The 23270-nt window shown below is 47.7% G+C and overlaps 1 protein-coding gene across 8 annotated transcripts in view; it reads left to right on the plus strand.

Annotated features, from left to right (window-relative positions):
• LRRC27 (leucine rich repeat containing 27) overlaps positions 1 to 23270 on the plus strand; it is a 463960-nt gene that overhangs the window by 316690 nt on the left and 124000 nt on the right. For all 8 annotated transcript variants that reach the window (XM_069239754.1, XM_069239755.1, XM_069239752.1 and 5 more), the window contains one exon: positions 12471 to 12576. In XM_069239754.1, the coding sequence (XP_069095855.1) occupies positions 12471 to 12576 (106 nt within the window). The remainder of the gene's footprint in view (positions 1 to 12470; positions 12577 to 23270) is intronic.

Raw genomic sequence — 23270 nt, forward strand, 5'->3', positions numbered from 1 at the left:
CATCATGTCTGGGCAGAGATGAAACCTAATTTGTATTCCCTTACCTTTGCCCTGTGTGACTTCAACCTTGCAATCCCTGTGGTTGAACTAATTTTACAGCTATGTGGCAAAACTGCTTCAAGGGAACAGCTATGGTGCTGAATTATTTCTAATTAGACTGCCAAACTTTCTAGATCTGCTCCAATATAATATCTGTGATATCTATTGGAAGAAATTGTTTGCAAGCGCAAATTAGGGTGGAATTTAATTTTCTGATGTAGAACAGATTGGCAGATGTATCCTGAGGCTATGGTTCAAATTCAAAGAGTAAGCTTGGGTTCTTAAAAATTAAAAGCACAAATCTGGGCAGAAATGTTCCCAATTGAAAATACAAGCTGCAACTCTATTGCCACATTTTCATAGATATCAGTTGTATACATTAAGGCCAATCAGATGTGGGATTCTAATGTATCCTGCAGCTAACTGAAACATAATTAATCACCAGCTAAAGACTCAGGGCCTAGAACGCCAGGACTGTGGTGGCGGTCGGACCACCGCCAGTGTGGCAGTCTGACAGCCACATTATGACCGTGTCGTTGCGCCATGGTCGGACCGCAAGCACTGCCAGTTTTCCTCCACAGCGCTGCTCTAGGGAATACGAGTCCCTTCCCGCCAGCAATTACATGGCGGTAGCCCCGCCATTTAAAGGCTGGTGGAGACATGGTGCAGGGGGCCTTAGGGGTGCCTATGCACTTGGCAAGGGCAGTGCAGGGGCCCTCCTGGCCAGCCCCGTAGCGATGTTTAGTGTCTGCATTCGCACCGGGTGCTGGTGTACACTACACACAACTGCATTGCCGCCAGCTCCATTATGAGACAATGCTGCTGGGTGGTTCCCGGCACTGGCGGCAACCTGACTGTCGGGACTTCGGCGGACGCGTAATGACCCCATCAATCTTTGTATAAATATAAGTGCAAGACCAACATCTGGAGGCACTGTTGTTGTGTACAGGATACTCATGTATGTACGATGCCACAGCATTGCACATATGAGTCTCTCCAAGCTTTGTATAACATTAAACTTACTTGTTTAAGATTTAGTTGGTCGTTATGACATTGGCTGTGAGTGATAAAGTCACTGTAATACCGCCAACAGGCTGGCGGTAATTACCACCAAGTTTTGACCATGGCGGAGATAACTCCCATAGACAGCCAGTGTACCACACCAACCACCAGGGTGTAAACACCTTTGACCACGGCAGTAGCCATCAACAGCCAGGCGGAAGACAAGGTACTGCCCACCATATTATGACATAGCACACTGCCAGGATTTCCGGGGCGGTACCAACGCCATCAAAAGCCTGGTGGAAACAGAACACAGAAGATGAGACTCACCCTCATAGACACAGAGAAGAACAAGGCCGCCATGGAACAGGAACTTCAAGTCTTCCCGATGCTCTTCTTGCCATGCTCCACCTGGAAAACCAACGCTGACGAAGATGACGACGGTGAGTACAGCCGCCTAGCACACATGGGAGGGAGGGAGGGAGGAAAAGGAGAGTGACACACACACAAGCACAACACACACCATTCACACACACCATACACACAACCAGCTGCAGACGAAAAACAATGTCACAGCCCCATGTCATAATAATGCAAGGACTACAGCATTCCAGAACAGAAAGTGTAATTGGATGAAAGCAGCCACCATATTGTCCATGTGAGAAGATAAACATGAGTCACTGTGCAGAAAGGGCCAATGGCCAATCCGAAGTACAAAAGGCTCACATGGCCACAGGGCACAGTTCAAGCCCTAACTCTTTCCCTGACATAATCCACACTATACTGTTCAGGGGCATAATGGTGGGAATGGCCAGGCACCTCAGGGGGGAAGGGGGTGGAGGGCACCTGAGCTGAGTTGGGGGACTTGCCCACTAGTTCTGGAGGGGGCTCCGTGCCCATTACAATTAGCTGGGGAGTGCAAGGTCACAGTCTTTGAGTTGGGGGACTTGCCCACTGGTTCGGGAAGGGTGCTCCATGCCCATTTTCCTATGCTGGAGATTGCAAGGTCACAGTCTCTGAGTTGGGAGCTTGCCCACTGTTTCCGGAAGGGGGCTCCATGCCCATTACAATTAGCTGGGGAGTGCAATGTCACAGTCTCTGAGGTGGGGGCTTGCCCACTGGTTCTGGAGGGCGCTCCATGCCCATTTTCCTATGCTGGGGAGTGCAAGGTCACAGTCTCTGAGGTGGGGAACTTGCTTACTGGTTCTTGGGGGGCTCCTTGTACAGTAGTCCATGGGTGTGGCCTGCATGCCCTCTGCTGGAGGTGAGGGCTGCTGTGTCCCAGCCTGAGTTGAGGGCACCTTGACCACTGCTGTTGGGGGGGGCTCTTGCCCCTCTTAGTTGGTGGAGTGGGATCCTTCCCTTTCCTGGCTGGTGGAGTGGGATCCTTCCCTCTCTTGCCACCACCACGAGGAGGTGCCTCCACTGTCCCCGTGGGCTGTTTGGCTGAGGTGCTGGGCTGGGTCATTGGGACCCTGCTGTTATGGGCAGGAAGGGGGGTGTAGTGAGAGGGAAGAGCTCAAGTTGGGCAAGGAAAAGCTTCCTAGGGATGGTGGGGCGGGATGAGGGAGGAGGGAGGGGAGTGGAGGTTGAGTAAGTGGTTGTTGGAGGTGTGTGTCTGCTGGACTTGGGTGCAGGTGCATCAGCAGTGTGCTGATGTGAGGGTGATGGCTGTTGGGTGTCTGTGTGCGTGTGTTTGTGTCTCTTAGGAGGTGGGGGGGCAGACAGGGTGGGAGAGGACACCTGGGATGCATGGATGGATGCTGTGGAGGTGTCTCCAAGTGAAGTGTGTGTGCTGCTTGATGTGGTGATGGTGGTGGCTGTTGATGCAGTGCATGCAGGTGTGAGTGCGGATGTGACAGTGAGGGAGGAGGAGGAGGATCGGGAGACAGTGGAGGCAGTGGATGTTGTCGTGTGTGCAGCTGTCTGTTGTTTCTGTGAGTGCTTGGGCCTGAAGTGTGCTGCCTGTGTTTGTCTGTGCCACTCTTGTGTGATGTTTTGTTTGCATGCTTGTCTGTATGAGTGCATGGGATGGTTTGGGGTTGAAGAGATTGGGACTGGGAAGTGGTAGTTGGAGGGGGGACGGTAGGAACAGGGACAATGGCTCCCATCAGAGAGGAGGCCAGAGCCTGGAATGATCTCTGTTGGGCCGCCAATACACTGTCACTGCCCTCCAGGAATACATTGCATTGCTGCATCTGGGATGCCAGCCCCTGGATGGCATTCACAATGGATGACTGCACTACAGAGATGATTCTTAGGAAGTCAATAGCCTCCTCACTCAAGGCAGCAGGGCTCACTGGGGCAGGGCCTGAGCTGCCTGGGGTGAAGGAGATGCCCACCCTCCTGGGTGAGCGGGCACGGGCAACTCGGTGAGGGGCTGCTGGGAGGGCGGTTCTGGTACGGGTGGTGGCTGTACCTGTAGCTGGGGCGGTCCTAGAGGTGTCTGCCACCACTAGGGAGCTTCTATGAGAGGAGGTATCAGAGTCACTGTTGTGACCTCCTGTCTCTGCCGTGGTGCTCCCCTCGCACTCCATCCCACTGGTCCCCTTGGTGTTGGTGGACTCTTCCTCCTGGGTCCTGTGGGATGCAGCTCCATCTGTCGCCGGTGCCCCCGCTCCTCCTCCAGATGATGCTAATGCACACATGGACAGGATGACAGAAGAAAAAGGGAGGAGTAGAGAGAAAGGGAGCACTGGTTCAATTACAGCACCAACACCACATATGGCATACACATTACTGTCACACACAGGGATCAGGATTGTGTCCCATGCATCGCACTAGCATTAATTTGGCTAGGTACCACAGCAAAAGGAGAGCCAAACGACGCCAACTGAACCCCTCCTGGGACCCCCTATGCCCTTTCTGACATGGTATGTGTTGGACTTTTTGCCTTACACAGGGTCATCCCCAGTCTTTTTGCCTCCTTCCTCCTGGTTTTTCTGACCTCTCGCTGTTGGCTTTAGGACTCTGAGCACTTTATCACTGCTGACCAGTGCTAAAGTGCAGGTTCTCTCCCATCTAAAGTTGGTATGATTGGCTTATACCTAATTGGCATATTTAATTTACCTATAAGTCCCTTGTACAGTGGTATCTCTATACCCAGGGCCTGTACATTAAATACTACTAGTGGGCCTGCAGCGCTGCTTGCGCCACCCACTGAAGTAGACTTTTAAACCTGTCTCAGGCCTGCTAGCGCAGGGCCTTTGTGCGCAGTTTTCTGCCACAGGGACCTGGCATCTAAACTTACTGTATGTAAGTCACCCCTAAGGTACGCCCTAGCTAGCCCTATGGGCAGGGTGCTATGTATGTAGAAGGTAGGACACGTGCCAGGTTGCGTGGCCTGTCCTAGTAGTGACAAACAGCCTAACTTGGTGTCTCACTGCTGTGAGTGCTGCCTTCTCATAGGATTGCATTAGAAATGCCCTGCCTTATGTGTAAGGGGTATTGTCTGATTTATGAGGGGTAGCGTAGGCGTGTTTGGTATGGTTGTGATGGTGATAATAAATGCTGCTTACTGGTGTGGGTGTATTTTTTATTACTATCACAGAAATTCCACTTCTAGAAAGTGCGCATTTATCTGTGCTTATGACTCTGGTGTTTTGCAGCTTGACTCCAATCCACGTCTGGGCAGAGTGACAGTTGGGGCTTTGTGCATACTTTTTAGACAGTCTGTAACAGGGGGGGTGGAGGTGTCACAGAGGTGCATCTGCAAACTGAATAGTCTTCCTGGGCTGAGAGAAGGGAGAGGCGGGGCACACCTACATTTGTAAAGGCTGTGCCCTGGCCTCACACAATAGGGTCATTAACCCCCCACTGATGTTTGGAGCCTGTGCTGAAAGGAGAGAGGGGGCACTCCCAGAACCAGTTGTTACTGGCTGGAACCTCCTCTCCCTACCATTGTAAAACACTGTAAGAACTGACTATGAGTACAGGGGAATTTTCCCCACAATTTGGAGACTCTTGGAATCATCTTGGAACTGGACACCAAAGGCTGAAAGGACTCACCAGGAACCGCCAAGGACTGCTGCTGCTGTGCTGACTTGTGACCTGCCTGGTCACTATGAAGGACTTGCCACTTGCTGCCTTTCCCTTGTGCTGGCCTGTAGCTGGGCCCTCCACCTGAGGACCTTGTGTTAAGATTCTGCTCCCCATGGGCAGGGTGCTGTGGCCCCTGACCCCTGCATCCATTTCTTCACGAGGGGTGCTTCTCCGTGGTTGCGGCTGCCATAGCGCTGATTGCAGCGCGCTTATGGAGCCTTGGGAGCTCGTAGGCTCCTTGCTGCATTGTGCCCCTTTAAATAAGATCACCGCAGCGGCCTGGGAAGCTGGTAGAACACTTGCGCACCGCATCGGGTGCAGGCGAATGTCTGCTCGGGCCCCAGGAGGGGTCCGATATTCTTGTGGCTTCACGGCAAGACCAGGGGAAGGCGCGGGGAGTGCCCCCTTCCCCCTGGCCTCTGCGTTAGGAGCAGGACGCTCCTTTTCTGCTGTTAAGTAAAACAGGCATTATTGTGCCCCACCCCCCTTGGTGGAAGGGCCAGTGGAGGCCCGGGGGGCCCCCAGAGATCGCGGGTCCTGGGAGGGGCCTGTCATTAAACCGGAGGGGGTGCGTGGTGCCCCCCTCCTGACCTAAGTTGTTTTTTGCTGGCTTTGGCCCCCCTCGTGAGGGCCGGTTGAGGCCCTGGGGGGGGGCCAGTAATCACGGTCCCCGGAGGGGCCTGTCTATAAAAGAGAGGCAGGGCATGTCGCCCTCCTCTGACCCCAGAGTATAAGGGAGGCCCCCGTTTTGCACATAGGAGCGCCGGGGGCCCCATTGTTTGACTTCTAGGCACTGAAGGTGCCTTCATCCAACCAGGTACTGTTTAAAGGACCAATATAGTTGCAATGCAAAGTTCTTTCTACAGACTTTTTTTTAATTCATATATTACCTACCTGCGTTTGAGGTTTTTACATATGTGTATGCAAATGTTCCTTTTATGGACATGCTTGCTAATATGTTTTTCTAACTTGCCATATGTTTCATATGTTTTCTAATGTTCCTACTATGGGCATTTTATGATATTCTTATGACAAGTGCTGTGATGTAATAACGTGTTTTCCTGACTACTGCTTATGTTGCAGAATACTGAGTAACCTGTGTGTTATGTGTGACTACTGCTAGGTTGCAGAGTAACTAATGTGTAACGTTCTGACAACTGCTAAGGTAGCAGGATAGTACTGATATGTGATGTTTGGTCTGATAATTGCCTTGTGTACAATACAGTATATTTTCATATAATCTGGTGTTGTTTTTCCTTTGTGGTGGCGATATTGCGTCACGTGTGTTGTGTGTGTTGTGCAAACGCTTTAATCATTGCCTCTGGGTTAAGCCTGACTGCTCGTGCCAAGCTACCAAGGGGGTGAGCAGGGGTTATCTTGGACATGTAACTCCCTTGCCCTGACTAGAGTGGGTAAGTTCTGCCTGGCTGAGGTGCATACCCTAGCCAACCAGAAACCCCATTTCTAACAGTATGCAACATAGCTATGTTACCAGATTTAGCAATACACCCATTACCCTTGAGCTGGATCACGCTGCGTTCTCTGAGCTGGCATTGGGGGCACCAACTAACTGACAGCCACCACCAGGTTACCATGCCACCTACCAATCATAGTTGTAACGCACACTGTACTCACCCCCTTGTGGCTGCTGTGACGCCCTCAAGCCCCATCCAGCTCTTGGTAGGCCACCGCCAGTATGCAGGCCATCAGGGGTGTCAGGTTCCGATGGGCACCCCGCCCTCATTGGGAGGCCATCCGTAGCCGGACCTCTGTGGTCTTCCGGGCCCAGCGTCTCAGGTCCTCCCACCTCTTCCTACAGTGGGTGCTCCGCCTGCTGTAGACCCCCAGGATCCGCACATCCTTGGCCATGGCACGCCACAATCCCTTCTTCTGATGGCCGCTGACCTACAGAGGAAATACAGACACAAGGAAACCATTAACCGGACAATACAGCTTGTCACACATATGGCCCATAAATCCCATTCCATCCCGATTGGGACACACATTACTCAGCGCCCACCAAGTACACTCCCACCAGACATACAACTCCCCCCTCCAAATGATACAATGCTTGCACACACATCTCCTTGCAACCCTCTCACCTGTCTAGTGCCCAAGGTGTACTCACCCATTGGTCTGGAGGCCCATACAGCTGCCCATACTGTGGTAGGACCCCATCCACCAAACGCTCCAACTCTTCCGAAGTGAAGGCAGGGGCCCTTTCCCCGGTCACACGGGCCATGGCAAGATCCAGACACAGGTCACAGCAGCACACGCAGTGTAGGTGTTTTCTTGTGGAAAGTCAGGAATCGAGTGAGGTTATGGACAGAACATGGCGGTCACGTCTGCGGTGTTGTACACCGTCACTGCCACTGATGATCCCCATTGGCCACTGTACTCCATAGAACCCCATGTTATCCAATGAGGAATAGCATGGCGGTGCAAGACCGCCTACCGCCATGACACGCTACACTGGCGGAGTTATCTCACTTCCACCTGTCCCTACATACAGGACTGGCGGTCGCCATTTTATGGTGGTGGACAATATTCAGATAATTGAGAACTGCATGATTTCCATTTTTTGCACATACATTGCCATTCCCAATGTCCCATCACATTCCTGCTCTATGTACACTGAGGTGGTGGTGCCATTGTTTCAATTGTGACAGCCTACTCACTCTTGTGACCCTTAGGTACCTACCACTGCGGAGGAATCGGAGGACAAGACAAGCCCCCGTGTACAGACCCCTTGTGGACTTGACTACACTGGAGGAGAGGCATATAATGCTCACCTGTTGACTGGACAGGGCCACAATCACAGCTCTATGTGCTGAATTGGACCTGATCTCATATCAGCTATCCGTCATCCCACTGGGATCCCCCCTCTAGTGCAGGTTCTATCGGTGCTCCACTTCCTGGCAACTGGTTCATTCCAAGTGACAGTGGGCTTGGCAGCAGGAATGTCACAGCCAATGTCCTCAGTCGTTTTGTCTGCCATCGTGAAACACATGTACAGCTACATTGCGTTCCCCCAAGTGGAAGATTTGGCCACTGTGAAGGCAGGATTCTATGCAATGGGACATATACCCAACATTATTGGGGCGATTGACGGTACACATGTTGCGTTTGTCCCCCCCCCCAAGCCCTCCCGCCAGAATGAACAAGTGTTCAGGAATCAGAAGAGTTTCCACTCACTCAGTACATCTCCCATGTCGCTGCTAAATATCCTGAGCCGGTGCATGACGCCTTTGTCCTGAGGAATAACATCATTCCACATGTGATGGCACAACTACAGAGGCACAGGGTGTGGCTAATTGGTGAGGCTGAGTCCCCACCCAATGTGCGCCAGTGTATGCCTTCTGGTGTTGACCCCATACCATTGTGTAAGGCTAATGTTTGTCCCTCAATACTTGCAGGTGACTCTGGCTACCCAGACCTATCATGGCTCCTGACCCCTGTGAGGAATGCCAGGACAGGGGCTGAGATTTGTTATAATGATGCACATACGCAAACCTGGAGCATTATTGAGAGGACCTTCGGCCTCCTGAAGGGCAGGTTCAGATGCCTACATCTAACCGGTGGATCCCTGTGCTACTCACCTGAGAAGGTCTGCCAGATAGTAGTGGCATGCTGCATGTTGCACAACCTGGCCCGCAGAGGACATGTGCCTTATCTGCAGGAGGAGGAGACTGGAAATGCCCCTGTGGCAGCAGTGGACCCTGGGGACAGTGAGGATGAGGAGGATGAGGATGTGGACAACAGAACATCTGTTACATGTCAATACTTCCAGTGACACACAGGTGAGACAGTGGAACTGACCATTCCTCTGATTATTGATGTGTTCTGTGAGACTGTAGCAGGATGGCATTCGCTTCCTTTGCATCTCTACTTACTGTCACCTATGGCTTCTCATTTTGCAGATGTTAGTGATATGACAACAGTGTACTGATGTGATGTCTACAGACAGATGCAGGTCTTAAAATGTATGCTATCACAGTGTGCACAAGATGTAACTGTTTCCATATATGCACATTTTCATCACATAAAACACTTTCACTTAGGTTGTGTTCAAGGTTGTTTATTGTAGTGCAAATAATTGACGGAAAAGTGCAATGGAATAGGGTGATGATTGAGGAAAGTCCAGGGTATTGTTCCAGTCTGTTTGTAGCACAGGTCCAGTGTCCAAGGGGCCATAGGAAGGGGAGCAAAGGCAGTTCAAAGTGTCAAGGTGACAAGGTGTGTCTCATATCCTGGTGGTGGCCTTGTTCTTGGCAAGTGTCTCTGGCTTCTGTCTGGGTCGCAGGTAACATTTGCAGGGTCATTCACCTTCTGTAGGAGGAGGGGTGCTGGTGGCCTGTGGGTCCTGTGGCAGGGCCTCCTGTCCACTAGCTGCAGCGGAAGTGATGGGCTGGTCAGTAGACTGGCTAGTGGTAGGGGCCCGCTGGTGTGCTGTCCATTCCCTCGTGATGTTGGCCATATCTGCCAGCACTCCTGCTATGGAGACCATGGTGGTGTTGAGGGCCTGCAAATCCTCCCTGCTCTCCTGATGGTGTACCTCCTGCAGCCACTTGTTCTCCTGTATGTTGGTTAGGATCTGGCCCATCTTGTCCTGTGATTGTTGGTAAGCCCCCAGGACATTGGTGAGTGCCTCCTGGAGAGTCGGTTCCCTAGGCCTGTCCTACCCCTGGCGTTCAGCGGTCCTCCCAGTGTCCCTGTTCCCTTGTGCCTCTGTCCCCTCAATGGTGTGCCCACTGCCACTGACCCCAGATCCCTGATTGTCTTGGGTGTGAGGTGTGGACTGGGGTCCCTGTACAAGTGGGCACACTGCTGATTGATGTGTCCTAGGTACAGAGGTGTGGGGACGTTGGGTGGGTGCTGTGGTGTTGGATACTGATGGGGGCGGCTCTGTGGTGGACTGTGAGTGGGCTGGGGTGGCTAACTGACCAATGGTCCCTGATGGGCCAGGTAGTTCATCCAGATCCTGAGGTCCAGAGCTACTGTCATCACTGGGGGTGAATTTTATTGGGGGACTGGTTAGTTGTGGCACCTCCTCGCCGCTGAGATTGGCTGGGGCACCTGTGGGGGGGATGTAAGTGATGTATTATACTTCATGTCTGTGACCTATTGTAAAAACCTTGCAGCCCCTCTATTGTTGCTGTTGCCCTGCCACCTTTGTTTGTGTATGGTGATGGATTGTGTGCTTGTTAGTTCTCCATGATGTGCATGCTTTGGTGATGGGTGTCCATGCAGGGCTGGTAGGGCTGTCTATGCATTGGTATGGCATGAAGGGCTTGGCATTGGGATTAGTCATATGTGTAGGTACAGTGTGTGGGATGGAGTGGAGTGATGGGAGTGAGGGCGAGGGGGGTGTGATGACATGCAGGTATGGGGGTGATAAGTAGTAACTATTGACTCACCAGTGTCTAGTCCTCCGGCTACTCCAGTGCGTCCCGCAGGATGCAGTATTGCCAAGACTTGCTCCTCCCATGCTGTGAGCTGTGGGGGAGGAGGGGGTGTCCACTGCCAGTCCTCTGTATGGCGAGCTGGTGCCTTGCTGTCAGGGAAGATACCTTCCCCTGTAGGTCGTTCCACCTCTTCCTGATGTCGTCCCTTGTTCTTAGATGCTGTCCCACGGCGTTCACCCTGTCCACGATTCTCCGCCATAGCTCCATCTTCCTGGCATGGATATTGGCTGTACCTGTGCTCCAAACAGCTGTGGCTCTACCCTGACTATTTCCTCGACCATGACCCGCAACTCCTCATCTGTGAAACAGAGGTGCCTTTGTGGGGATATGGGTGTTGTGTTTTGTGCAGAGGGTGTTGAGTGTTGTGGTGGGGTGTGGGATGTGGTGTGCGTGACGGATGTATGGGTGTTTGTGGTGTGTGTGTATAATTGTCTCAGTGGTCTTCCTGTTAGTCTTGTGGCGCTCAATGGTATTCGTAAAGGGTGGTGTGTGATGTGGGTGTGTGTTTTATAGTGCTGTGGGTGGGTGTGGTGAGTGTATGGGTGTCAGGTGTGTGTGTTTAGTTTTGGCCAATGTTGTTTAGTTTTGTATTGGGGTGTCCATTCTGAGCATGCCGGTGTGTACCGCCAATGGTTTACCACCATTGAATGTCCACCGTGGTGATTCATGGGTCATAACGTGGTGGGCATTGTTTGGTTGGCGTAACGGTATAGGTGGTGGTACCGCCACTTTAGCACTGACCTTTGGGCTGGCAGATTTGTGTTTGTGGTAGTATTCTTTCAGTTTGGTGTGTGTGTGTCATAATATTAATTTTAAAAGTTTCTGTTACAGACAATATGAAGAGGTAAAATATTTATACTATCATTTAAAGTTTAGAGTAGTGTTCTATGCCCCATAGTTAATCCCTGTTCCTTTAAATTGCCCTTAATCCTAGTCCTAGTGATAGAAGCATATGGGTATTGGCTTATAGTTTTGTTTGGGTTTGTGTGCTTGTTACAGAGGTTTTCTTAAGTCTGGGAAGAAATTGAAAGATATACACTGTTGAAAACAGTCTAGTGTTCGTATCGGCTAGTATAGCCAGTAATGTAGCTCTGAATCTTTGTTCAGACTACACTTGACTGTATGAAGTCTCAATATCTATGTGCTTTCTGTACGTCTCAGCGTAAGTCTGCAGACATCTTTATAACTTTGTTGGCGTATGAAATCGATAGCAAATCATTTGAAGCCTCTTTGATGTTTATGCTGTGTACAGAAAGGTTCTACTAGGAGACATTTTCAGTCATCCTTGTGGATATTGTACTAGTGCTCCTGTATACTTGTTTTTAGAGGTCGTACTGCAAACTCTGTTTATGCTAGGTGTAAAGAACAGATAACCTGCTCCACATTGGTGCTGTTAACAGGTGAGAGTGTTTTATCCTGTAGGTGTTCCCATCTCCGCATGTGAAATGTGTTTTCTTGTTGATGCTAAGATTGCATATGAAACAGAAGTGGGGTTTGTAAAACCCAGTGTCTTGAGAAATAGTGGTACTGTGTCAATTTCCTATCCCTGGTTCGTAATTTTGATCAGCAAATACTTGTTTGTTAGAAGATACCTGTGTTTCTTAAGATATTCCATGTTTGGTGTTGCCCCGGATGGAAGATTTTAGTGTGTCTCATTTTTTAGATTATCAGAATTTTTACTTTTTAATGTTTTTTTCTCATTCTTTACATTCAGTCTATAAACTTGGAAATGTGTTCAGAGTTCACATACAAGAAGCATAAAGCATGTTATACCTTAAATACTTTGGGAAAAGATGGTCTGTGTGAAAGGTGCATTTCTTCGCTGACTAAAGGAACTTTTAAATGTAAGAATTTACAGTGAGAGAATAATAAAAACAGTTAAAGAAACGAGGTCTTATAACCTAACTATTAATATTTTTGCAGAGATCAAGAAATACTTAATGAATGGAGGAAAGAAGCCAAGATAATGCAGGAGAAAAAAGAGATGAAAGAAAAAACATCCAGATTTCCACCGGCAATTGGAGATCAGGTATTTGATTCATTACAAAGTAAACCAAATGATCTTTTGATTTTGTTTTCCTCTGCTCTTAGAGGGACCAATTTGCACAGAATGTATTCCTCTGCTCCGGGTACAGGCCAGGAAGTTATTTTCACACAAACGTAATGTATTTGCTTCTCCATTGATTAAACGACATTGATGGAGATACAATTCAGTGATTGGGAATCAACTATATTGTTCACAAGTTGGCTTTAACTGCTGAAATAATCAGTAGGGGCAGCCAATCGAAGTGTAGGTTGAGTTTTTCCATTCTTAAAGCAAACTTCATACAATTTGTTTTGTGATTGATATATCTGCCCACAATCTGGTTTCAGTGCTTAATCAGTTGTTTTGATGATAGCTCTTTACAGTATGGACCAGGAACAAAAGTGGGGAAAACATTTCTAACCAAAGGGAATCATTATGTAGTCCTCCTTACAAATTGGTTAATACACCTAAGATAAATCTTCACATGTTGTTATTAGCAAAACTAAATGATACCCACGACGAGATGAAAACATCTCTTCCCATTTGAAGGTATTTTTTACTCAAAACATAAAAGGTATCAAAAAATATTAGTTCTGCTACTCCTGGATAGACTATTAAACTGCTGAATAGTAGCATGTGCTGGTCCTTCTTATGTAAAATGAAAAAAGGGTAAAAGTAGTTAAATTAGTGAAACATTGCATACAAAGGCATGTAATGCATTAAATGCATAATTTAACTGGTTAAAAAGTAATTGCGAACATGCTCCCACAGCATGCACCCCTGCTTGTACTAGGTGTGTACGTGTTTATCGTGTAAAAAATTGATCTGTTTAACTTGCAAGACGATAGTGTAATACTTTGTCATTTGCAGTTTTCCACATCCTTTTAGGAGCTCCAAAACCGTCCAGTTTTCTTGTACGGATATTAGGTATACAGTATTGCCCCAGCTTAGAACCAGAAAATTGCAGTATGTTTAAGAATGTAATCTGTGCCTAAAAAGGTACAACTATCTCCTACGGGGCACTTTGGATGGTTTACTAGATATAGGGTTGTCTTTAGATCAGTATATTGAGGCCCATCTGTGAGTGTTAGTGCATAGTATATGGTTATTATGAGCACGTTTGTAAAGCACAAGAGGTTATAACAGGAACAGTTTAAGTATCCACGGAAGGGGACAAATGTATTGCTACCCCTGTAGTTAACAAAAATAATGTTGATAAAGGTGTCCGTTTTTGTGACCTGGGAAGCAATATGTAGAAATTGAGAAAGGGTCACACACCAGTTTCATATACATTTACTTATTGTGGTACATTGTTACATGCACTTGTAGCACTGATTGAACCTCCTTTTGTAGGATTTTCGAAGGAGATCTGAAATAGGATTCAGCCCTGCCAAGTACCACGCATCAGGGGTTAGACTAACGCATTTTAGTGCTCATGTCCACCTCACCGCACTAAAATACATTAGTCATGCATTATAGCACCCCTCCGCCTACCCGGAGGCATGCTGTGCTGAGAAACTGCAGCAAGTGCATGACTGGCAGAGTGGCTATAGAGACAGTGTGTGTGTTCAAGCTAACAAAAAGAAACAATAAATGAACTACGGGCGCCTCGGGGAAATCATTAAATGACCCACATCAGATGGGCCCAGCTACCAATTACGTGCTGTCAGTGGGGAGCGCTTGGTGGTCTTAAACAATAAAAGACAAATCGTCTGATGCTACACGTGGATATGTATTGCTTATTAATCTAATAAACTGTGGCCCTGTGCAGGCAAGCCAATTCCTATCAGTGGATGACAGTGCCCAACGTGGATCAGGGATGGCGCCTTGCCTGTTGTTATTTTCTGGCAAGGCGCCTGCCCCACTGAACTGATCACACAGATTTGTTTTTTCTTGCCCTTGTCCCATGCCACCAGAATGGTGCCTTTTTGTCCATGCATGACCAGGTGGTTGCACTCACTGACTGGCACATTTGGTCCTCGTGTGACCAGAGAGTATGCCAGTTACTAGTGATGGCAGGTGGTCAAAGCGTGCAGCGCCAGAGGGTGCAGGATGCCAGCCCTCCAGCATTAAACCCGGACGCATAATTAATTTTAATTATTCATGCCATTGTAGTGAAATTGACCTGAGTGAGGAGAGGAGAGCTGATGTTTGTGATTCTCCATCTGGTAGGACACAAACTTTTACTGCCTCCAGCTGCTGCAGCCCGTAGCCACCTGCCCATACCAGCTGAATATTTTTTCTTTATTTATATTTCAAGCTGTGAGAACAGAAATGCCACGGGATAAAGGGAGTTTATTTTGTGTTTCACACAGAGAATACTTGGTATTAATGTTTTAATTCCCAGAGTAGTGTGTGGCAAATACCAGCTCCATGCAGCTGTAAAGGTCAAGCTGTCAGCATCCTATGACACACATTGCTCGGGTGCCCAGCTCTGCACCAAGTTTAAATATCTGCTTAAATTTGCACCAGGTTTAAATATTTGCTTCACCGGCCAATGCAGCCTAGGTCTTACAACAGAATCTGCGAAAACATATGACGTAACTATTTTGCTCATCTTTCATTTTAGGTACAACATACACAATATCCACAAACCTAAAAGAATTATGATAAATCATACAAGTTAATGAAATTGAGGAGAAATGCACTCTTTTAGCTTAACATTATGATAAGCTAGTTGGTTAATACAGTCACTGAAGAGGTTTTGCATACAAGCCAACATTTTAGAAGAGGAAAGTGGGAGATTTTTAAAAAAGTAATCAGGATATTGTATTTTCCCCATTGACTTCTATTGAAGTACAGGCAATTTCAGACAGAAGATAGCAACAAAAAAAAGCCTTTTTTTCCTTCGCGCTTGAGTTGGGTCTATTGGCATGTATGATTCTGTGTCTAACCATAGAGAAACATTTTGTTTTACTGGTTGGCCAGTGGGGGATAGTGAATTCTGCATTACGGTGCTACAGGGCCCCAGCCTGTGGCTGAAGGCACTGTGCATATACTCATTGTTTTAAAGTTGTATTACATAAACTATAAGATAGGCTACTACAAAATATCCAGAGATTTAGGGCCTGATTACAACTTTGGAGGACGGTGTTAATCCGTCCCAAATGTGACGGATTTACCACCTACCGTATTACGAGTTCCATAGGATATAATGGACTCGTAATACGGTAGGTGGTATATCCGTCACATTTGGGACGGATTAACACCGTCCTCCAAAGTTGTAAACAGGCCCTTAGTGTTAATTATAAAGTAAGTGTTAACCTTCAATTTCAGGGGTTTTGCAGCTGTTTCAATATATTGAGGAGCTTCTCATTGGTCAGGAGTGCAATTTGTGATATTTCTCTCTTTCCTGCACTTCATTATTTGCTTTTACTAGGGAGAAAGTGGTACTCCGTGTCACACTTTTGGCAGCTCACTGTCACTCATAAGTGCACTACAACCATAGAAATGCACACATTAGCAAACTGAAAACTTGACAGCTATGAGGATTATAGTTGATAAGTCAGTGAAACTGTTCAAGAAGAATTAAATGCAAGACCTAGGCTGACCTGTGTTAAGATCTCAAAGTGTCCCCCTTGACTCTAATTTGGGGTGCCCAACAAACCTGGATGTATTTACAACTAGAGCAGGGGCAGTTTCTCCTCAGCGGGTTGTGGGTGTAGCCGTGCAACCTGTGAGCCACCAAGGAGCCACTGCTAAATTAAATGATTACACATGTAATAATTTAATTTAGCAGTATGCATGCAAACAATATTTTTGTGTTTACCAGAGCTCTGCAGTGCACGTCAGCCCTCTCGGCTTCTCCACCAATCTCCGAATGACAGCTGGAGGGGGCTGAGCTACAGTCCAGCTACTGAGTGTTCTTTAAAACCACAGCTCTCTGTAGACCTATGTCAGGATTACGTGTATGAAGGGCGTGGTTCCACTACTAATATCCCCTAAACACAGCCTCAATCATTTTAATTTAGCAGACATACGGCACATGCCTCGGGTAGCAGTCTATCTGCTAAAATGTGGCTGTCAGGGTGCACTTCATTGTATCCTTAAGGCCAATGAGGAGCCAAACTAAGCAGCAGGAAAATAATTGCCAGCAGTGTCCCAGCTTCTTAGAGGGCTGTGCTTCAGTGTTTTAAGGAAGCTGCGAGAGAGCTTGAGGTAAGTCTTCATCTTAAAAATCTCTCTGCTGCTCTGTCTGGCTCCTCATTGGGAATAATGGCTTTCAGGTTGCAGTGTCCAGCACCAGATTCCCGCTCTGTTGCCATGGAACCCCTGAGTTGCCAGCAAAGGAAGAAAGGTAGGTAACAGAAAAATAATTCACTGTTGTTTCTCTGTGCATGTGTGAGTGAAAGTGTGTTTGTGAGTGATTGAGAGAGAATGGGATTGAGTGACAGTGTGTGTTAGTTTATTATGTTTGAAAGTGTCAATGAGAATGAAACAGTGAGAATCAATGCGTGAATATGAATAAGTGAAAGTGAGGGAGTGAGTAAAGCAGTGTGACTGAGTTGAAATGAGTGAGTGAAGTGGAGATTGTGAGAGGGAGTCAGGGGTGCATCTTTCAGTGGTGTAACATGTGCAGCTGCACCAGGGCACAGAAGTCCCAGTGCAGATGCACCTGCTGCACTACTAAAGCCGAGCACCTGTACCACAGGATGTCAAATAAGAACCCCTGTGCATCAGTGAGAGAGTTGGTCATTGTGAAAGTGCGTGTGTGTGTGTGTGTGTGCGCGCACACAAGTACGTTTTCTGAGTGAGAAATAGTGGGTGTGAGCGTATGAGTAAATTTGTGTGTGAGGGCACCAAGGTAAATTTTGAAAACAAAGAGGTAAACCCATGGCAAGTATTACATCCCTTCACTATCAGGGATGACCAGCTGCCACTGAGCTAGAGCCAAATTCGTCTATGAATCAACAGCTAAAACGTGCTAGTTCCAGTCATGTGAGCAAATACATGCCCTCTTGACCTACTAACTGAAACCTTTCAAATATTTCCAATTATGATGTTTGTTTTAGGATCATGTATTCAGTTTCCAGCCTGATTGTTTTCAGATCATGTGATAGGTTGTCAGTCAGTTCGCTCATGAAGTTCTTCTTAATATAGTAATGAAATACTATTGTACATGCTTCTTTCACAAGTCATCAAAAATAACTTTTTCTCTCTTTCTGAAAAAATGCAGAGGAGGTATCAGTATTACCAAACCAATCTGGTATACCTGTATTAGGTTTTTCTGATAGACTTCTAACCACAGATTCCTCACAATAGAATATTCTCAAGGCGTCAGACTGGATCCAGAAATTTTTTAGCAGTACCTCTGCACACCAGTAGGTGTCTTTGATCAGCTCGGCATGAACTGCATAGGAAGTGACGCTGTGGTGTCCACATAAGCACCACCCCACACGCTGACATCCGTTCCTTTCTTTCTGCACTACCAGAGCAAATCTGGAAAATTACCTTTGACACTTTTTTGACCAAATCTTTTTTTACTTTTTGTCAACTATTTTTGAGCTATTGCTCCCCAGAGTACTATGCACATGCCCAACATACGAACTACAGGGTTTAAACATTGTGGGGAATGCCACAGAAAGATGTCTGTGTTTGATCCCAAATTGGTATCTCTCTGGTTCCTGGGGTCGTGGCATGACCCCAAGGCCTGCACTGAGTGCAAGTTAATGTACTTCAGGTGGTTCACGAGTGGGTGATGAAGCTCCCAGTGTGTTTTTCTGGTTCTGTTCCCAGGGTTGATCTTGGGGCTGCACCCATAGCTGTACCTGCGGACAATTGTTTTCATATTTCTAGACCTTCTTCTTCAAGTCTTGTAAGTCGAAGAAGTACAAGAAAACAAAGTTAAATAATTCCTTGGCTTCTCCCCCCCCAAACATTGTGCTTCAAAGCCCCTCTCCCATACTCCTACTGCAGAGCCTTCGTCAGGGTGTACTCTGCGCAACCCCAAGTTTACTAGATTGATACTACATAATTAAAAGAATTCTGTGATGCCATTCCCTCCATCATCGAGTCACCAACTCCCTCTGGCATGCCTTTGGATCCAACAAAGCCGAGAGGTGCCCCTGTTGGACCTCCAGTGGCAGGTTAAACCCCAATTCCAGCTGGGTCCTCTGGATCCACCCTCAGATCCAGACAGACGGTGCTACAGGTGCCTCGATCCACCCTGCTCCACTTCTTTTGGCACCACTCCAATGCCTCCGGGGCTGCATGATGATGAACCCATCGTCCCCAATGCTGCCGGCGCTGTCCAGCCCTTACCTACCCTTGAACTCACTGCCCCCATATAGACCCCCTCCTTCCAGAAGGGGGACATGAGAAAGAACGGTATGGTACGCAGAGGAGGACCCTGAGCCAGAAGAAAACTGGTTTGAAGAAATGCGTGATAACACTGGCTTCGACAACTACCCAGAATCTGGTATGCCCTCCCCTCCGTGTCCTGTTTTGGAGGAAGTTGCATCCTTTGCCACCATAATGCACAGGACAGCAGAAGTCCCTGACCACTGCCAGCTGTTAAAGTCAAGGTAAGTATCTTGACAGAAGTGCTTCACCCAGGAGCCGGCTCGGCTGAGATGTTGCTCCACTTCAGTGAAGTCCTCACTGTCGTTCTCCTGGGAGCCTGAGCTACCCTTGCACAGTTACTCCTGTACACCGCTTGCTCGCCAGACATCATCATCATCCCATCCCAGGAGACCTAGCCTTCCTCTTCCACAGCCTTCCCCTGAGAGCCTGTTTGTGCAGACCCCACATCCAAAGTGAACCAAAAATGCATTCCCTTCCACTCCATTGGAAAGAAAATCCAGAAGGCTGGACAATTTGGCAAACATGTTTTTTCTTCCACCTGGCTAGCCCTCAAGTCGGTGAACACTGCATGCCTCTTAGAATGATACTTCCATACATTGTGGGACTCAGTTCTCCAGGTGCTTCCCATGTTCCCCGAGGAGGGTTGAGCCATTCTCAGCTAAACGGTGGTGAATGATCACATTTCAGCGAAGTTTGCCATTAGGTGCTTGCCTGATACCAAGGACTCCCTGCCTGCAGCCTTGGCTTCTACAGTAGTTTTGCATTTCCATGCTTGGTTGCTATGCACTCGGTTCTTGGGTATGTCCATTTATCCCTGATTGACATGACCATCGATGGCTCTCGCCTATTTGACGATAAAGCTGACACGAAACACAAACACTTCCTGGAGAGCCAGATCATCACCAGATCTCTCAGAGTTTCTCTTTCTGGCAGGCACAACAACAGTCTTTTCGTCCCTCCCACAGCCATAGTTGGAACATGTATGGGTGTCCTCAAAATCAACCAGACCCTATGCTCCAGCAGAGTACTTCGAGCCATTTCGAGGATGGGAATCTCTAAAATCCTAACGAGGATGTGGGAGCCAGACCCAGTGCGTCGACTATCCCCTACCACCCTCGCTACTGCAACCTCGAAACCTCTTTAGTACACACTTCAGCTAGAATAACCATCCTGTTGGTAGCAGGGTCAAGCACCACCTGCCCTAGTGGTCTGCAATTCGATTCAACAAGTAGGTGCTTCAGATTGTGTTGAAGTGGTACACCCTCCCATTAGTGCATAAACCTCCTCCTTTGCTACTATCTTCAGAACAGCTTCCTTGCTTCGTCAGGAAGTGCAGGCCCTGTTGGCCGGAGGAGACATCAAGAGGATGCTGGGGCCAGAAGTAGGACGTGGTTGCTATTCATGCTATTTTCAGGTTCTGAAACAAGACAGAACCGTCTTCCCCATACTAGATGTGCACCATCTGAATGTCTTTGTGAAGTAGGAGAAATAAAAAATGCTAGGGCTAGCTCAGGTTTTGTCTGCCCTTGTTCCTGGATGGTAGCATTAAACATGCAGAAAACATACTTCTATACCCCTGTCCTGCATGCCCATAGTTGTTACATGCGGTTCACTGTGGTCCATGAGCATTTGCAGTTTGCTGCACTCCCCTTCAGCCTTACCACTAACCTCAGGTGTTCACAAAAGTGATAGCAGTGGTTGCAGCACACCTTCAGAGGTCAGCGGTTTCAGTTTTCGACAACTTTGACAACTGGCTGCTGAATGTGGGTTCACCAAAGGTAGTCATCACCCACATCCAGACTATGCGAACCTCCTGCATTCGGGAAGTTTTACTATCAACAAATCAAAATTACACCTGACTTCTTCTCAGATGCTCTGTTTCATCAGAAGCAAAGTGCAGTCATTCACATGGAACCCACTTAGTAATTTAAATATAATAAAGCTGAAAGTTCTGTGTAGAATAAATCAATAGGGAAACATTTCCGATAGGACAGTACGCATCCTGTTGCAGTAAACCTATATTAATCATAGTGTTAACAACGCAACCAGTACATATGCACAGTCAACAAAAAGAAAATGTATTATTCACAAAAGGTACACAAAAAGGACCAAAACATTTGCAATTGGTGAGTAATGTGATAGTGGAAAATGCACCCCAAGTGAAGCAAACTAAAATCCTAAAAAAAAGAAAAGTGTCGGGTATTGTAACGAACGGTTGGAATATTGGGTGAAATTATTCAAACAGCCTCAATTGTTTGAATACAGATATATTTTTCTTCAGTTTTATACCCATGTTCAGGTAGACATTTGGGTTGCTCTTGTTGTTAAGAAGACTTTTTCATCACAGTCATTCTTGATACAGTGCAATTCCACTCCTACTGTCTGGAGCGGAGAGTCCAGGACATTTGGGCTAGTATCCTGATATTTCTACCCCTCTCCTGGATTTCGGTGAAATTAACTCTGAGGCTGGTGGGTCTGATGGCATCCTGCTGATGAAGCACGCTTGATGGCACATGCATGCTCTGCAGTGGGCTATGAAGTTGCACTGGGCACAGCACCAGGAAAATCTTTGCAATTTGACCCAGATTTCAAAGAAGACTGTGAACGATCTGCAGTGGTGGCTTACAGGCAGCAACTGGGTCAGTGGCAGACCCCTCTCCCTTCCACACCCAGAGCTGACAGTTGTGACTGATGCATTGCTCCTGGGTTGGGACGGCAACCTGTTGGAGGTGGAGATCAGGAGCTCTGGTCTCCGGCAGAAGCTCAGCGCCACATCAATTTTCTGGAGCTGAGGGCCCATTGCTTGGCATTGAAAGTCTTCCTCCCATCCATCAAGGGAAAGCTGGTTCAAGTTGTAAATAGACAGCACTATCGTATTGCAACAAACATGGCAGAAAGGGGTCGTGGAGCCTGTGTAAGTAGGTTTCCGCACCTCTGGCCTTGGCTAGAGCACCAGGAAATTTTCCTGGTTGTACACACCTGGCAAAATCTCTGAATGCCAGGGGAGACAAACTCAGCCATCGATGCCTGGTAAGCCACAAATGGTAGTTACAACTGTAGGTGACAAAAGGTCTCTCAAGATAGGGACAACCTTGGCTCGATTTGTTCACCACCATTGAGAATGTGCAATGTCAGCACTTCTGCAGCCTGAATGTTTCCAAAGTGGCTTTTGTTTGGAGATGCATTCTTCTTAGATTATAACCAGGGAGTCCTGTACTCTTTTCTTTCAATACTGTTTCTTTCCCAGGTTCTCAAGAAAATCAAAAGCAAGCCCAAATCATCCTAGTGGCTCTGAACTGGGCAGGGAGAGCATGTCATTCTGAACTCCTGATCCTATGTCCTCAGTTTGCACTGCCTATTCGGGAGGATCTTATGTCACATTAGGGCTCAGTCCTGCATCTGAACCTGAACACTCTCCAAATCCATGCATGGATATTGAGCAGAAACAGTTGAGAGTTTTCAGTCTCCCTCTTGCGGTATATGATGTCATTTGCAGCCGAACATTCCTCCGCTAAAACTGTATACACCTGTTAATGGGATAAGTTTGTGGTTTGATGCTCCAGGTGGGCCCCCTTTTTGTACCTCTTTTGTAGGTTTTGTTATTTGTTTTATCCTTAGCCTGGCAAGGCCTTACCCTGGGCCCTGTTAGGTGTTAGGACATTTTGGCTTTCTTGCCATTGCTGGATCCATCCGCCCTGTTCAGGTCACCCATTGTGACTGGTTTTATGAAAGGTTTATAGCATTTGTTCCCTCCTGCCCCTTTTGTGATGCCCAAACGAGTCCTCAGTCTGGTCCTCGCATACTTCATGTTTTTCCTTTTTGAGCCGCTGCACAGTTGCCCTTTGCAGGTCTGGACAATCAAAATGGTTTTCCTGGTGGCCATTACATCGGTCAGGAGGGTCAGTGAGCTTCAAGCTCTATCGGTCAACCCTTCGTACACCATCTTTTTTCCAGATATGCTGGTCCTTTGAACCCATGCCTCTTTTCTTCCGAAGGTGGTCAAACCCTTCCAAGCTAGCTAGATAATCTGGCTGCCTGATTCCTTTGCTCCATCTTATCCTTCTAAGGCAGTCCATCGCTGGGATCCAAAGAGATATGTCTCTTTCTACATGGATCACATCGCGGACCACTGGGTGGATTATTAGCTCTTCATCTGGTTCCCTGGAGCTAAAAAAGGCAAAGCTTTGCAGAAATGGACCATCTCTAGATGGATTGTACTCTGCATTAAGATCTGCTACTTGCTTGTGAGGAAGCAAACCCCAGCATCCCCCTACCTCCCCCCCCAACTCCTCCACCCCCTCAATGTCTTGTGGACCCAATCTACCAGGGCCAAGGCTGCTGCTACTGTGCTAGCCCTTGGGGTACCTGTACTGCACATCGGCCAAGCTGCCACA

This window comes from Pleurodeles waltl, chromosome 6 (genome assembly GCF_031143425.1).
Source record: "Pleurodeles waltl isolate 20211129_DDA chromosome 6, aPleWal1.hap1.20221129, whole genome shotgun sequence".
In the NCBI taxonomy this organism is placed as follows: Eukaryota; Metazoa; Chordata; class Amphibia; order Caudata; family Salamandridae; genus Pleurodeles; species Pleurodeles waltl.